General features: G+C 43.2%; 1 protein-coding gene across 3 annotated transcripts in view; it reads right to left on the reverse strand.

Annotated features, from left to right (window-relative positions):
• LGR5 (leucine rich repeat containing G protein-coupled receptor 5) overlaps positions 1-11958 on the reverse strand; it is a 115975-nt gene extending 104017 nt beyond the window's left edge. Inside the window, exons 1-2 of one of the 3 annotated variants that reach the window (XM_084811802.1) lie at positions 11351-11958; positions 8977-9033 (exon numbers count right to left, since the gene is read on the reverse strand). In XM_084811802.1, coding sequence (XP_084667928.1) covers positions 8977-9033; positions 11351-11586 — 293 coding nt within the window. In that variant the 5' untranslated portion in view covers positions 11587-11958. The remainder of the gene's footprint in view (positions 1-8976; positions 9034-11350) is intronic. The other 2 variants (XM_084811803.1, XM_084811804.1) reach the window with 2 other exon arrangements.
• Positions 11959-16000: the final 4042 nt, after the last annotated feature.

A 16000-nucleotide genomic window follows, 5' to 3' on the forward strand; every position in this document is an offset into this window, starting at 1 on the left:
ATTTTACTAGTTTGAAGAGAGTTTCCTCTCCCCCCTTACATATCATTTCCACAGAGCAGTCACCACAAAAAGGAGCATTGTGCGTGTGCAAGTGTCTTTTCAATCCCTCCCCTTAAAGAACAACATATGCAGATTTAGCAAGCAGAGAAAGTGAAGGGTTTGGGTTATGTTTTAATAAAGTACAAGATTAAGGTAACATATTTTTAAATATGCGAATTTATACTTATTTCTATTTTACCATTTAAAGCAAAGGAAAATAGATGTGTTTAATATTGTTATAATGCTATCCTCTGAACTATCCGCCATGATCAAGATGTTACATAATTGAGACGTTACATTACGAATATCTAAATATTTATAAGAATATTTATTAATCAGTATAATGAAATTAACTGTAAAATTGCCAAAACAGTGTACAGATCAGGATGATAACTAGAGGGGAGAATCCCTAACTTCCACCTATACACTGGTAAATTATGGGCTGGTTTGCATGACTGAACAGCCCACCATGGCTTAAATAAGCCATGGTGGGCTGCAGTGTGTGCCAGTGGTCATTTTGAATATTCAAGCCACGGCTGTGGTTTGTCATATTGTTTGAACCTAGGGACCCGCACATAACCCAAAAACAGACCATATTTAACCCCTGCATGACTCACAGTTGCCAAGTTCGGACGACAACAGAAGCCATGGCTGCGGCTTGAATATTCAAAAACTGACCAGCACATGCTGCACTCACCGTGGCTTAAACAAACCATGGTGGACAGTGATGATCATGCAGACTGAGTCAAGGAGTTCCAAATTTCCCCCCTCTGTTTCTTAGTCTGAATTGTCTCTACATTACAGAATATATCTTTGAATTTATATTTATACCTGCATTCTATTAATGCATGCTTGAACCATAGAGCAATCTACTTTTTAGTAACAGTCTTTTAAAAAGTGTTATTAAAGGATAACTGCTTTTTAAAATCTCGAACGAGGCAATATGTGAACCTTCGAGAACATGTAAAACTCCCCCTCTCCCCTGCTTCCTTTAGTGCCATAGCTAGACTGCACATCAGAAATGGGCATGCATATTTTGTCTTTATGCAACACAGATATGATTTATTCAAAGCATAACATCTACTTTCATCTAAGAAAAGTTCAAACTAACACAAAAAAGGGAACACATATTTTTATGGGCAGTGAAAAAAACTATTAAGGCATCTCCATGTAAGCCAGGGATGGGGAACCTCTTTCAGCTCAAAGGCTGAATTCAGCTTCAGAGGAGCTCTTGGGGCTGCATTCCAGTGATGGGGGTGGGGGTGGGTGGGCTAAAGGCAAAAGGGGTGGGGCCAAAAATACAAAAACAAAAACTACCAGCAAGTTGTAGCTTAAAGCTTTTACTGCCGCTAACTAAGCATTTCAACCTTTAAGAATGGGGTGGGGGGACTGCACAAAAGCCAGGAAACTAGCAAACAGCAGTGGTGTAGGGAAAGGGGGTAGGGCCAGAGAAAGGAGGCATGGCCACCGGGGCAATCCTAGAAGGCTGGATTTGGCCCATGGGTCTGAGGTACTCCATCCCTGATGTAAGCTATAGGCTTTGCCTATGCTCTAGTTAAAAGCATTGCTCAACTCAATATATTAAAAGCTCAGGAGGGAGTTCTCTAAAGCAGTGGTCCCCAACCTTTTTGGCACCAGGGACCAGTGCCATTTGCATCCCAGCGGCCGGAAGTCCACCAGTGGCTGGAGCTGGCTGGCAGCTCTGCGGACTTGCTGTGGAGTGGAGCTGGCCGGGGCCGGCGAGGATTCTGGGGGGTAGGGACAAATCGCCTCCCTCCCCTGCGGACCCCAGCGGACCCAAGGTAAGGGGGGTTTGCACACCCCTACAGCCTGGTTCCTAACAGGCCATGGACCGGTACCAGTCCATGGCCTGGGGGTTGGGGACCCCTGCTCTAAAGTGGGGCTTCCCTTAAACAGTACTGAAGAATGGGCACTGGCAATAATAAAAACAAAGTTTGGGTAAATATATATCACACGTAAATGGGATATAAATACATATATACATATACATATACATACACACACACACACACACACACATATATACTCTCAAATTATTAACAACATGCGTATGCAAAGAGCAAATGAGGCTGTTTGGGAGAGGTCAGTTGTAGGCTGCAGTCACTCTGGGATATCGTTCATGTTGTTTCACTGAATTCTTAAGGGGTTATTCCTGACTACTTGGGCACAGAAGGTGTATGAAGTCAAAGACTTAATAAAGTTGCCTTTATAAAGGCATAACATAATAGATTACAATATTATGCATTAGAAGCCTTAGGTTGGAATCTCAATTACCGGGGAGAAGACCCCACTAAACTCAGTGGGAGTCACTTCTCAGTAGGCAAGCACAGGATTACACTATTTACTAACTGTTTCTGTCTTTTATAATTTATAGAATAGTTTACTTCTATAAACTATAAAAGACAGAATTTGTGTGTAAGAACTGGGTTTGTTTGTTTGCTTTTTGTAGTACATGGTTAGAAACAACAAGAATAGACATTATGGAAATTGCATTTTGGTTCTGCCAGAAGCAATATATTTAAGATTTCAAGAATTTTCTTCCCAGAATCTGTTATCTACTCTTTCACTGAACGGAGATAAGGCTTTGCTATGGCAGAGGACTGTTGCAGAACCTAATGGAAATTCCATGTGTAAAGGACTTGCAGATCCTGGCTTAGATTTTACTACGACCTACTGATAAAAAAGATCATATTTGTAATTAAAGACAGAAGCTCCCAGATTAATCTCAATCAGACGGTGTGCGGAATTCACTATAAATCAATAGGAACCAAGTGTATTCTGAGGGCTATCAGGCCTAAGATAAATAGGAAACCATCACACTTTAAAGCACCTTTTGTATATATCGTATGTAAATGCAAACAAAAAATAAATGTAAATGCAAACAAAAAGATATGTGTTTGTATATGAACTGGAGTTCAGGAACAAACTGTCTAGTCAGTGACTCTGTAGTTTTTATTACTTTTATGACATAGCTATCTGGCAATAGCACAAAAACACAGAGCATGATCCAGCTAAAGTTAAGCACATATAAGTCTAACTGATTTCATGCATGTATACAGGCGTCCCATTAAAATCAGTGGGACTAAGAAATGCTTACATTTTAGCTGGATGATGCTAACAGTTTGGATGCTGATACAATATGGTTGCTTGCAGACAAGCCTTTTATCCTGCATTCACCCTGCCTACAAACACTGAATTTTTTACTGGGGATCCAGCTGACATTGTTTTCCATTTGTAACTTTATTGTGTTTTCCCACAGCCTGAACTGTCTTTCCTTACCAGAAAAAAAAAAATCCATCAAGGAGGAAAAGATGGAATAGATGCCCAATGACTTTTGATTGGTAGCACTAGGAGCTTTTTGTTTGGAAACACCATATATCAGAAAAAACAGAAGCTGTAATGTAACACACATCCAGAGATATCTAAACTATCAGATTATTTTAATATTTAATTGACTAATTGTTCAGTGCTAAGCACATTTATTTAGAAGTGGGTGCGTTTAGGATTGCAGCCTAAGAACCTCAGGGAATCAGACAACGTTTTCAGTTTTAAAGGTAAACAGTACTCTGGATTATCCACTCTATGGTTGTCTTCACACAAGGCATTTATAGTACACTTGTGAATGGTCACTCACGGAAGTCTGCAGGTCATTTAAATGACACCGACAACCTCCATAGCACATCCAGCTGTCTTTGATCTTTATCCCACAAAAAAACCCCAACCCTGAGATAATCCACTATTTCAATGCAAATCCACTTTAATAGCTGTGTGTAAATGTGCAGTTCCTGCTATAACTCAGGCCAGGAAGAAGCCATTGGGCGGAGCAGGAAAATCACAACTGCCCCCCCCCCCTCCAGCGTGTCTGCCTCTTGACCTGGACTGGGAGGAGTTTTCTTGGCTGGGCTAGGAGATGCTCAAAGCGAGCGTGGAGCTGGCCGGGGAGGAAGAAGAAGATGCCTCCCCATGTAAACAGCTGACAGCAACAAAGCCACCCCCATACTTGAATCCCTCGGGAGACCCACTGACTCGCTGCTTGCTTCTGCCCCGAGGCTGCGGAGAACTTACCTGTGTAAAGAGCTGATCTTTATCTCACTTAGATTGCAGAACCAGAAGCCCCAGTTAATGGCAAAATAAAAAGCCTTGTGTAGTGAATCCCTAAGCCTCCATAAATATTGGGTCCAGAACATGACTCTAATATTGACTCACGTTTCATTGGAGACTGAAGCTCAGTTCTAGGGGCCAAATAACTGTGACAGGGGCAGCCACGTTTGTTTAAACATATGTATGTCTGCCCAATTCAAGGGAGTGATAGTGGCCGGATAATTTTTGTTATCAAAAGGTGTGCTCCTGTATCAGGAGCGAAACCTTCCCATTTCTTACCTCATAGCGGTTCATTGCCTCGACACTGTTTCCCAGTCTAACACTTTGGCCTCCCTCCCTTTATATGTGAATGAAGACACATAACCTCTTTGCCCAACCACGGAGCATTTGATGGTGTCACGGCTTTTGTGCGGTTTTTCCTCTATTCTAAAAGGTTGAAATGCCTATCTTAAGGCTTAGTGACTGGCAGTAAGAGTGTTAAGCTTAAATTTGCTGGTAATTTATGCCCAACACCTTTGGCACAGCCCCCTTTTGCCTTCATCCCCACCCATCACTGGAACGCAGCTCCCGAGACCTTCTCTGAAATTGAATTCAACCCTTGGGCTGAAAGAAGTTCAACACCACTGGCATAGATAATGTTGTAACTCAGTTCAGACATCATGCCAAATCATGATTTGTGTTAGCCACACTTTAGATCCCAAAACATAGGTTAAGGTTCCAGATGTACAATAGGGAAACTATGATTTAGAGCTGCTTTTGTTTTTCATCTTCTCAGTACTTAGGCTGATAAGTTCACTCCCATCTCCATGGTGCAACAACCTCTGAAGGCGGAGCGACAGCTCTAAATGTAGTCTGGGTGGGAAGTATCATGATGGCAGACTCTGCCTGCACCATAGGTGTGTTAAATTAATGTCTGAACAGGGCTACAGTTAGCACAAATCATGGTTTGCAAGCCTATTTAAATCATGGTTTCTGATTCTTGTTTCTCAAAACCAGAAACACAAGCCATGGTTTGTCAATTCAGACTTCCTACCAAACCATAACTATACTTCCTTAATCATGGTTTGGCATGTGTTTAGGATTGCAGCCTAAGAACCTCAGGGAATCAGACAAAATTTTCAGTGTTAAAGGTAAACAGTACTCTGGATTATCCACTCTAAGCCCATGTAAATATTGGATGCAGAACATGGCTCTGATATTGACTTAAGTTTCATTGGAGAGTGAAGCTCAATTCTAAGGGCCAAATAACTGAGAGGGGCAACCACATTTGTTTAATTGGTGGGCTAATTTTTATGTCTGAACTGAGCCAACAACATTTCAGACAGATACCAGTGCATGTGTTTAGTGTTAATTGAAACACCTGAGTAGGGATGGATGAAACTGTCATTTTCACTTTCCCCACATTAGATTTTTATAACTCTCAAGTTCTTTCCATCCTGTTTATGTGCGAATGATGTTAAGTTCTTATATATATAAAAAAAGCACCAAACAAAATTCTCACCCATTTGTACTGGCCAGATCCAATAGGTACCACTATTTCCAGAATGGAGAGGACAATGTTGTACTTATCTGCCATTTAGCTGTTAAAGATGAGGAGCCTGTCAGAAAAAATAGGTGGCAAACCCAATTCCACATCACAAGCACAGTTGAATACACAAGGATTCAAACCCATACTTTTAAGAGCTAAGCACTCACAGTCCTCTGCCTGGACGACCAATCCATTAGTTTTGCTTTCTCCTATATTTGCTTTTTTTTTTAATGTCAAGTTCTTTCTACCTCATTTATGAAAAATATGCAAATTTTGGTAAGTTGTAATAAAAAAAACCTGAACTGAATGAAATTCTCACCCATCCCTACACCTGATAGCAGACAGACAAGCTGGTGTAGGAACCAAAATAATGACAACTTCTGAAAAAGTTGCTTACAGATATATTCGGGTCGCCAACTGCTGAAACGTTATGGGAATATGTGTATATATACTGTTTCTTATTGACAGATGTAAAAATTGTATCTTCGAGCACCAGTCCTAGAAAAATATTTTACATTCTGTGGCACCAGCACCACATTTTTAGGTGCTTGAGCAACCAGCCTAATTAGTGTCTTTCAGCCATCAGTGAGAAGTAGCAAATGTAATAGAGCTATGACACCACATAATTAGTCAAAGTTCAGTTTAAATCAGGCAACTTAGTGCAAATAGAAAAGGGTGGTGTGACTGGATCACTTAAGATTTTTGCAGGACAACTAAAGTAATGCAGATACTCCTGTAGCACAGGCTTCCCCAACCTGGTGCCCTCCAGCTGTGTTGGATTACAACTCCCATCTGCCCCGGCCAACATGGTCAATGGCAAAAGATAATGGGAGCTGTAGGCAAAACATCTGGAAGGCATGAGGTTGGGGAAGAGTGCTGTAGTATATCTCCTGACCTCCAAGACATATAATGCATTTGAATTCTTCAGAACACACACACACACATTGGAGTGAGCTTTCCACCTATTACAGAAACTAATTGCTAGAAAGCCACTTTTAAACATTAAAAACATTAAAAGGCACAATTCATACCTTCACCTTTTCTCTGTCCTCTAGTTTTTCACAGCACAGTTCTGGTTTATCAGTCTTATCTAATTAATGCTCAAATCATATTGTACTTACTTGGGAGTAAATCTCATCAAACTTAGTGAGGCCTACATTATTTACTTATGCATGCATGTTTATGCAGAAAAAAGTCTGACAACAGGCAGCATTTTATTGAACATCTCTCTCTCTCTAAATAATATGCACAGGATTGTGCCCTTAATGTGTGTATGTGTGTGTATATATATTCTGTATCTGTGTGTGTGTGTGTGTGTATACACACACACACACACACACACACTACCCTTCAACCAGTTGGCTCCAATGGCAATGATAAGTTGATCCAAGGCATGTTTACTTCTGGGTAAACATGCATATGAACAATCTATAAGCCTTCAGTCCTAACATACTTACTTTCAAATAACTTGTAAAGAAATAAAAACTTACTTTAAAGTAAATGTGCTTACCATCAGAGTGTAAGGCACATAAGGGAATGAATGATGTGGTTTATATTCATTTAACCATCAGGTACCCATCAGAAGCTAAACAGGCAGATGGTAGTTGCCTGGTGAAATACCTGAAATCCCAACTTTGAGGAATACAGGTTGAGTACTTTTGCCATCAAAGCAGACTACCTAGGACAGACTTTGAATGTTTCCTTCATCTACCTGTCTTTGACAAACTGTGGTGTGCAATACATTAAGAGAATACAACTGAAGGATAAGTTTGGCTTACCCTGTTTACAATTAGGGATTCTTAGAATGAAATTCTAAGGTAATAGTGTTAATTGGTTAATAAAATATGAAATGAAACTTTGTTTAGTTCTAATATTTTTCTGAAGTTTTGGTTTATGTTAGATCTATAAACAATAAATTATTATATTTCTAAATACCATTGTTAGCTCTAGAACTTATCCTCAGTAAAACAAAATGATATTGGTCTTAAATGAAAAGAGACATTTCATTACACAAGAATTAATATAGGGACTGATATACATAACAATGTTTCAAAGGTTTGTCAACAATGACAGAAAAAAAAGGGTGGTAATCATAACATTTCACCTAATATTTAAACAACAAATCCTGATGTCATGACAATAAAAAGACCTGTTATTACCTTGTCAGTTCAGTTTGACCAAAAATGGAATTTTCTCACAAAATCATATTATTATAAAAGTACACCAACAAACCTCTAGCCCACTGTATCATGTCAAAACCTATACCAATGGAGATTGCACACTTCTCTAATGTAGTTTAAATTGGATGAATGTTAATGGATTAAAATTCACAAGATAGTGTTGCAGCATCCCCTCCTGGCGTGGAAGAACAGTTCTCACATATCAAGAGGGTTTAAGTGGGGCTCAGGTATCAAGTTCTCATACTTTACTGAGTTGAGATTTATTTTGTCATGAGCCTCTTGAGTAATATGGTCTCCACCATGTCCAATTATTTTTGCCCTTTCTAACACAACACACCCAGCTATACCTGGGAAGTTTGAAGGTAGGTATCCAGTGTCAGACAAAACAAAACTTGAATCCACCATCTTTAGAGACCCAAGTGTCCACACCAGGCTGCTCAAATTATACAAATGCAATCCACACGATGTGCTCCATTCAAAATAATGTATTTTTCTAATAAACGGAATATATGGCCATGAGGAGATCAAAGAGTGGGGGTGGTCAGTCCTGGAAAAGGTATTCTGGCAGTGTAATCCTATGAATGTCTCTTTAGAAGTAAGCCCCAGAAAGCTCAATGAGACTTACTCCTAGGTAAGCATGTATAGGATTGGAACCAAGTAGCATATTTTTCCTGGCCAAATCAGTCACCAGTGCTGAAATATGATACCTACTTACTTAATTTGTACTGTTGTGTATTGGCATAGTTGAGCAATATTTGGAAACAAAACTTTGGAGAAGTGAGAAATTATTCACATGGAAGTTCTGCCTTATTGATATTGCCCAGTATCTACAGCTATCAAAAAGGTAACATTCTCTCCTGTTTTAGTGCTGAATTTTTCAGCACAAAAGATGAATTTCTCCAGAAGAGGAAAATGACAACTTAGTTACTATTAAAAGTCTTGCTGTATACAAAATGAAGACAACGTTGATATAATACAGATATAATAATAAACACAATACATTTTATATAGACCCACCACCATATAATTGCAAAGGAGAATAAAAAATCACTTGTTAAGGCATTTGCTTTTGTGAAATCATGTGCTTTACGCATCACTGGAACATACCAAAAGTGAGTGCAAGCCATATGTTTTCCATTCATATGTTTCTTTGTTGTCCACCATCTGTACAGTTACATAAAACATGCAATACAAAACTATAGGTCAGATGTATATTTTCAGAGAAAAAATTATTTGATATGTGTATCTCTTATTACAACTCTCTGTTTTACTACTGAGTTGATCAGGAACATATAGTACTATAATTTCCTTTCTAGAGTAGTAGACCCAAAATGACCTTGTCCTGGATCAGAGACACATCTTTTCCAGTGATGCTAGTGTAGCATTTACCTGCCTTTATAGGCACCTGCTCTATTTTACCTCTCTAAATCTAGATAGAGATCAGTTAAAGATTAAATGAAATGGAGCAGTTCAAAGCCTTGAGAAGCAAAGGTAAAGATAACACTCAGCAGGTCTAGTCAAGTTTATAGAGTGATTAAAAATGAGGCAAGAGCATAAACAATAAATCATACAGTATTTTTGTTAAATATCTATACCTATCTGAATAGATAACACCAGAATGATGCCTGTAAATGGCTTATATCCCATTTTCTAATACAGATGATTGAAGTAAGATTTTTGAAAACTGACACACTACGCAGATTCTTAAGGCAAGAAATTAATTCTATTTCTATGAATCCTGCTATAATTCTGTTCTAAATATTCCATGCATCCTACATGTGCACAGATTTGGCTCTGAACCTTGTTTACACAGCACCAGCTCAAGACATAATGGAATAAAGAAAGGATTATCCAGTGTATATGTATGGGAGTGCTACAGCTGATCACAACTTCCCAATGCACGTACAACAACTACAATCAAAGCATGTAATATCATTACAGGCTACAGGTTAATTTATATATGAAAATAAGATAATTACAGTTTATAGGTGAATTCCTATATGAAAGTGCTTTCCATTTAAACATTTTGTAAGGTGAAGGGACCTTCATCCACCTAGGCTCTGTAAATTAACTGTTGACATGCATATTCTACTTGACTGCTACACCTCTCCAAAATTTACTGCACTTTGATAACATAGTAATGTACTGATGCAGTCAGTCAGTGTAATATTACAGTCAGTGGTCCAAAATCAAAGCATTACAGGTTTGGTTACAGTTGCTACACAAGAGAACAATGTACAGATACAATACAAAGTAAAGTAACATCAGCAGCCCATAATAACTCCCAACATTTGACCAGCTGCTTCCTGGTCTTCTTTTTGCCACTGACAGGAATTTTGCCACTACCAAGTAAATTCCAGGGACTTTAATACAGACTTAGAACATCTATTTTAACCAGGCTTCAGAACTTCACTTTCTGCATGATCCCCTGATATCTACCAGTTCTGAATATACAACAAGAAGTACAAGCTAAGCAAGTGAAGTGCACACTTTGTTTGCAGTAATCCCATCAACTGTAATAAATAATGTGGTTCAGGAAGTGAAACTTACAACTTTGACGGAGACATGGAACACGCTGAATCCTAACAACTTTGAGAAATCATTATGGCATAGCTTGTGATGGGGGCTACAACAGCCAATCATATTTTTAAATATCTTTTGGAAATGCCATGGAAATGATCCATGATGCATCTGGATTCCCCCCCCCCCCATGTTGGTGGTGGACAGGCATCACATTTATCAAACTGGTTGTAGAATCACTGGTTTCGACTGGTTGGGTGATAGTATGTCCGGTCTCTGCTTCTGCAGTGCAATCAGAACAGGCAGATACAAGGCTATCAGATATCCCTAATTCTACAGATCTGCCTTTTGATTCCGGACCATCACGGAGAAATTAATACATCCCCCCATTTATCCATTTACCCAGAGCACAACTCTACAAGGCCCTTAATATTTGAAAGGTTCACCTGGCAGCCCCACAAGATAGCTCATGCACATTTAAAAAACAAAACGGTGGAACAAGTTCATATGCAACAAACAAACCATCACTTCTATAAAGAAATGATGCCAGTTGGGGTGTTGTTGTTTTTTTGGTTTTGTTAGCGGAAGCCTCTGTCTATCCTTTTGGGGCGGCTGGTGTGGGGATAGGTTGGGAGATGCGCCTCGTCTCAAGCAGCAATGCTTTATTCTGGAGAGGGTTGTATCTTAATCCAGGACATCACGTCCTCCGCAGAAAATGGTCCAGTTCTCGCACTGGTGGTCACCATCACCTCAGAAGAGGCTGATGATGTGGTACAGGTGAGTGCTTAGCTAGCCACGACTAATGCCTGTTCCTGGTCACTTTTGCCAGGCGGCAACTTCCCGTTTCTCTCCCCCCTTCGCTCCCCTCTCCCGTCGCTCGCCACCTTCTCCTCCATTTCTTGGCTGCAGACGGAAGCCCGCCAACCCCCTCCCCCCCGCCGCGCGCGCCAAAAGCACTTACAGGTAGGAGGTGAAGACGCTGAGGTTGGCGGGCACGCCGGTGAGGCCCAGGTCCGAGCAGTCCACCCTCAGGAGCATCCCATCTTGCTCACAGTGACAGGCGGCCGGGCAGCTCCGCTGACGCTTCCCAGCCGGGTTCCCGCCCGAGCCTCGGCCACCCGGAACGGAAGGCGCGGCCACGCTGAACCCGAGCACGCCGAGGAGAAGCAGCGCGCGGGCGGCGGCGGAGGTGTCCATGGTGCCAAGGCGGAGCTGGGGCCGACGGCGGCGACGGCTGCTGAGTCGCTTTCGTAGAAGCGGAGGCAGCCGCTGACATGCCCCCTAAGCTGTCTAGCGAGCGAGGCGGGTCGGGGGAGCGTATCTGCTGAGGAGCGGAGTCGGCTGTTAGCTAGAGGAGCCGCCGCGCCTCTTGGATGAAGCCGGAGCTCGAAGTGCCTGGGGGGCCCGCGCGCGCGCGCGCCACAACAGCTGCTCCTGCTGCCGCCGCTCCGCGAGCCTGGAGGAGCTTCTGCCCCGGTGCCGCCGCTGCCGCCGCCGCGGGCTGAGCGGGACGCCTGCTGCTGCCGTAGCCCGAGCCGCCGCCGCCGCTGGCGCGCTGCTCTCTGCGGCAGCATCTCAGTTTACACGCCGTTTTTAAAGAGCTGGAGTCGAAACCGCGCGCGCCCACTGACGTAGCCCGAACGCTGCCTGACCGCGGAGGGGTGCTCGAGAGCGGAAAAAACGCTCGCGAGGAGGGCGGGGCGGGGCTTCGCGCGCTGTCGCGGCCCTCCACTCCGGAGCCCGGGCAGGGAAGGTGGCGCCGCTGTGCGCCTAGGCAGCGCGCGCGCTCTTCTCGCTGCCCCCCGTCCGCCGCCGCTTTTCGTGCCGAACGGGGAAAGGCTCGAGCCTGCGTGAAGCGACAGGCGTTACTTGCGCGCAACTAAGCGAGCGGTGACGACAGGTCCCCCTCACACGCGCGCGCGCGCAACTGAACGCTCTTTCCTGACACCCCGCACCACCCCTCACCACAGCCATCCGCAGCAGCTCCTGCTTACTCGGGTTGCCGCTTCTCTCCCCACCGCACGCGGTCCCTGACACAGACGTTGCGCCACTAACAGCTCCGTGGCGTGGCGGGAATTGAGCAGGTGCCGCCCGTGTAGGGATGCGGCCGTATAGAAATCCTTCAAGCAGCCGAACAACTGTCCTGTAGCTATTAAACTTCGACACTTAAAGGAACAAGAGACCAGCCAGGGGGTAAGAAAGAAAGACGTCAACTCGTAACACCTCACAGAAAGCTTCCTTGAGCTGCTTTTTACTAAGGCTGCAGTCGTATACAAACTTACCTGGAGGAGTAAGCCCCATTGAGAGCAGTGGAACTTACTTCTGACTAGACTTGTATGAGATTGTACTGTAAGTGTGATAGTTGCCTGGGACTTGTGGCAAAATAAACTCCAGTCACACTTTGCAAATGGTGATATAGCCTGCCTCCCTCATCTCGCACACACACCGTGGGTAGAAAAAACGTCATGTGTGGAATGACCCTTCAGTAATCATAAGTAATAGAGAACCATATTTTCATCAGGGTCTGCCTCTCCCCCTCCTGCACAACACCCAAAACATGGATATATGTACGTTCAAAGCATTGGTAAGGGCTAGCACATGCTTGGGTAGCCAGAGTGGCCCAGTGGGTTGTGTTACTCCAAGTTCACAGATGTATCATCATGAAGGGGTTTTGTGTGTGTGTGTGTGTGTATATATATATATATATATAGTGTGTGTGTGTGTGTGTGTGTGTGTGAGACAATGACAAGATAAATAGGTAAGGTTAGATTTAGACAGAACTAGTCTTACTGTGTGTGGGGGCTGCGGTGGCTTAGTGGTTAAGACACTGAACTGCAGACGGGAAGGTCAGCAGTTCAAGACCCGAGTGCCGCGTGACGGAGTGAGCTCCCGTCTTCAGTCCCAGCTCTTGCCAACCTAGCAGTTCGAAAGCAAGAAATTGCAAGTAGATAAATAGGTACCGCTTTGGCAGGAAAGGTAACAGCACTCCGTGCACCTCGGTGTTCAGTCATGCTGGCCACATGACCACGGAAGCGTCTTTGGACTGTGCTGGCTCTTCGGCTTAGAAATGGAGATGAGCACTGCACCCTAGAGTCGGACACGACTGGTTGGGGACACCTTTACCTTTTTTTTTAAGTCTTACTACAAAACTATTTTTGTAGTAAGTGTAGTAAGTAGATGTGTCTCTCTCACACCTACTATTTCCAAAACATATGGAGGACTTGTTCACACAAACAAAAACATAAGAATTGGTGGTAAAAATGTAGCAGAATATTATCATTGGGGGCTGTTGTTCAAGTCTATGAAGGTCAGACAATAGTTGTACCCATGTTAATCCATTTCAATCTCTTAGGAATGGCAATTTGAAATCCACAAATTCTAATTCATTTTAATTAGTCATATTGGTGGACATTTTTGCATGTGCTTTACTGGGCATATATAGTCCTTTGATTTGATTCTCCTAATCTTATAATATACAATACTGTGCATTTTGGGGGGCCTAGGATGGGATCATGGATAGGCATGGAAATATCTAAGGGAGAAAAAAAAATCAAATAAAATAAATTTAATCTCCAGCTCTGTACTAGATTAGTTAGTTATTTCATTTCATTTATTATATTTCTATACCACCCCATAACCGAAGCTCTCTGGGAAGTTCACAAAAATTAAAAACCATTAAAATCCATTATATAAAATATAAAAACCATTCACATAATGGCATGAAACAACACACACAACAACAACATATACCTAAAACAATTGAAAACAATCAGCCAGAGACAATCAAGAGACTCATTTTACACTGCCAGATGCCTGAGAGAAGAGGGCAGTTTTAACCTGGCACTGAAAACATGACAATGTTGGCACCAGGCAGGCCTCATCAGGGAGATTATTCCATAAATGGGGAGCCACCACCGAAAAGGCCCTCTCCCTTGTTGCCACTCTCCGAGCCTCCCTCGGAGGAGAATCCTGGAGGAGGGCCTTAGATGCAGAGCATAGTGTACAGGTCGGTTCATGCCAGGAGAGGCATTCTGTCAGGTACTGTGGTCCTGAGCCATGTAAGGCTTTATAGGTCAAAATCAGCAGTTTGAATTGGGCTCGGAAACATTTAGGCAGCCAGTGCAAGCGAGCCAGAATTGGTCTTATATGTTCAGACCTTCTGGTCTCCATTATCAGTCTGGCTGCCACATTTTGCACAAGCTGCAGCTTCCGAACTGTCTTCAAAGGCAGCCCCACATAGAGCGCACTGCAGTAATCTAACGTGGAGGTTACCAGAGCATAGACAACTGAAGCCAGGTTATCCCTGTCCAGATAGGGGCATAGTTGGGCCACCAACCGAAGCTGGTAGAAGGCACTCCGTGCCACTGAGGCTACTTGAGCCTCAAGTGACAAAGATGACTCCAGGAGGACCCCCAAGCTACAAATTTGCTCCTTCACGGGGAGTGCAACCCCATCCAGAACAGGTTGAGCACCCTCCATCTGGTCAGAAGAACCACTCACCAACAGCATCTCAGTCTTGTCTGGATTGCGTTTCAGTTTATTAGCCCTCATCCAGTCCATTGACACAGCCAGGCACCGATTTAGCACATCCACAGCCTCACCTGAAGAAGGTGAAAAGGAAAAATAGAGCTTCATGTCATCAGCATACTGATGACAGCACACTCCAAAACTCTGGATGACTGCACTCAATGGTTTCATGTAGATGTTGAATAACTTGGGGGACAAAACCAACCTCTGTGGAACCCCATACTGGAGAGTAAACAGGGCCAAGCAATATCCCCCAAGTATCACCTTCTGGAGCTGACCATCGAAGTAGGAGTGCAGTGTCTCCCACTCCCAACTCAGACAATCATCCCAGGAGGATAACATAGTTGATGGCATTGAAAGCTGCCAAGAAATCAAGGAGAATCAACAAGGTCACATCCCCCTGTCTCTCTCCCAATGTAGGTCATCATACAATGTTTCCATGCCAAAACCCAGCCTGAACTCTGACAGAAATGGATCTAGATAGTCTCACCCAAGAGTGTTTGGAGCTGGTTGGCAACCATCCACTCAAGCACCTTGCCCAGGAAAGGAACATTTCCTACTGGCCTAAACTTATTAAGATTTTCTGGGTCCTGGGAGGGCTTCTTTAGGAGTGGTCTCACCACTGCCTCTTTGAGGCAGTCCAGGAGGACCACTCCCTCTCGCAAGAAGGCATTTATCACCTCCCTGACCCAGCCAGCTGTTCCTTCCCTGCCAGTTTTTATAAGCCAAGAGGGGCAAGGATCCAATATGGAAGTGGTTGCACAAACCACCAACTGAAACTCATCCAAGAAATCTGGACAAGGCTGTGCTCTGGACACCTCACCAGACTCACCTGCTGTAAAACTGGAGTTTAAGTCAGATGCAAGAGATTTTATCCTGGAAGTGCCTAGCAAAAGAATTACAGCAGGCCTCAGATGGGTCTACGGTCTCCTTAGGGCCAGCACGAATAACCCTGAAAAGCTCTGCCCATATGGGCAGCATATGGAAGACTGAATGGAAGCAGTGAAATATTGTTTCTTTGCTGCCCTCACTGCCCCTGAATATACCTTTACCATAGGCACACACCAGGGTTTGACTGCACCCA

Source organism: Heloderma suspectum, chromosome 7 (assembly GCF_057233095.1).
Source record: "Heloderma suspectum isolate Gila_16-S chromosome 7, 16-S_ref, whole genome shotgun sequence".
In the NCBI taxonomy this organism is placed as follows: domain Eukaryota; kingdom Metazoa; phylum Chordata; class Lepidosauria; order Squamata; family Helodermatidae; genus Heloderma; species Heloderma suspectum.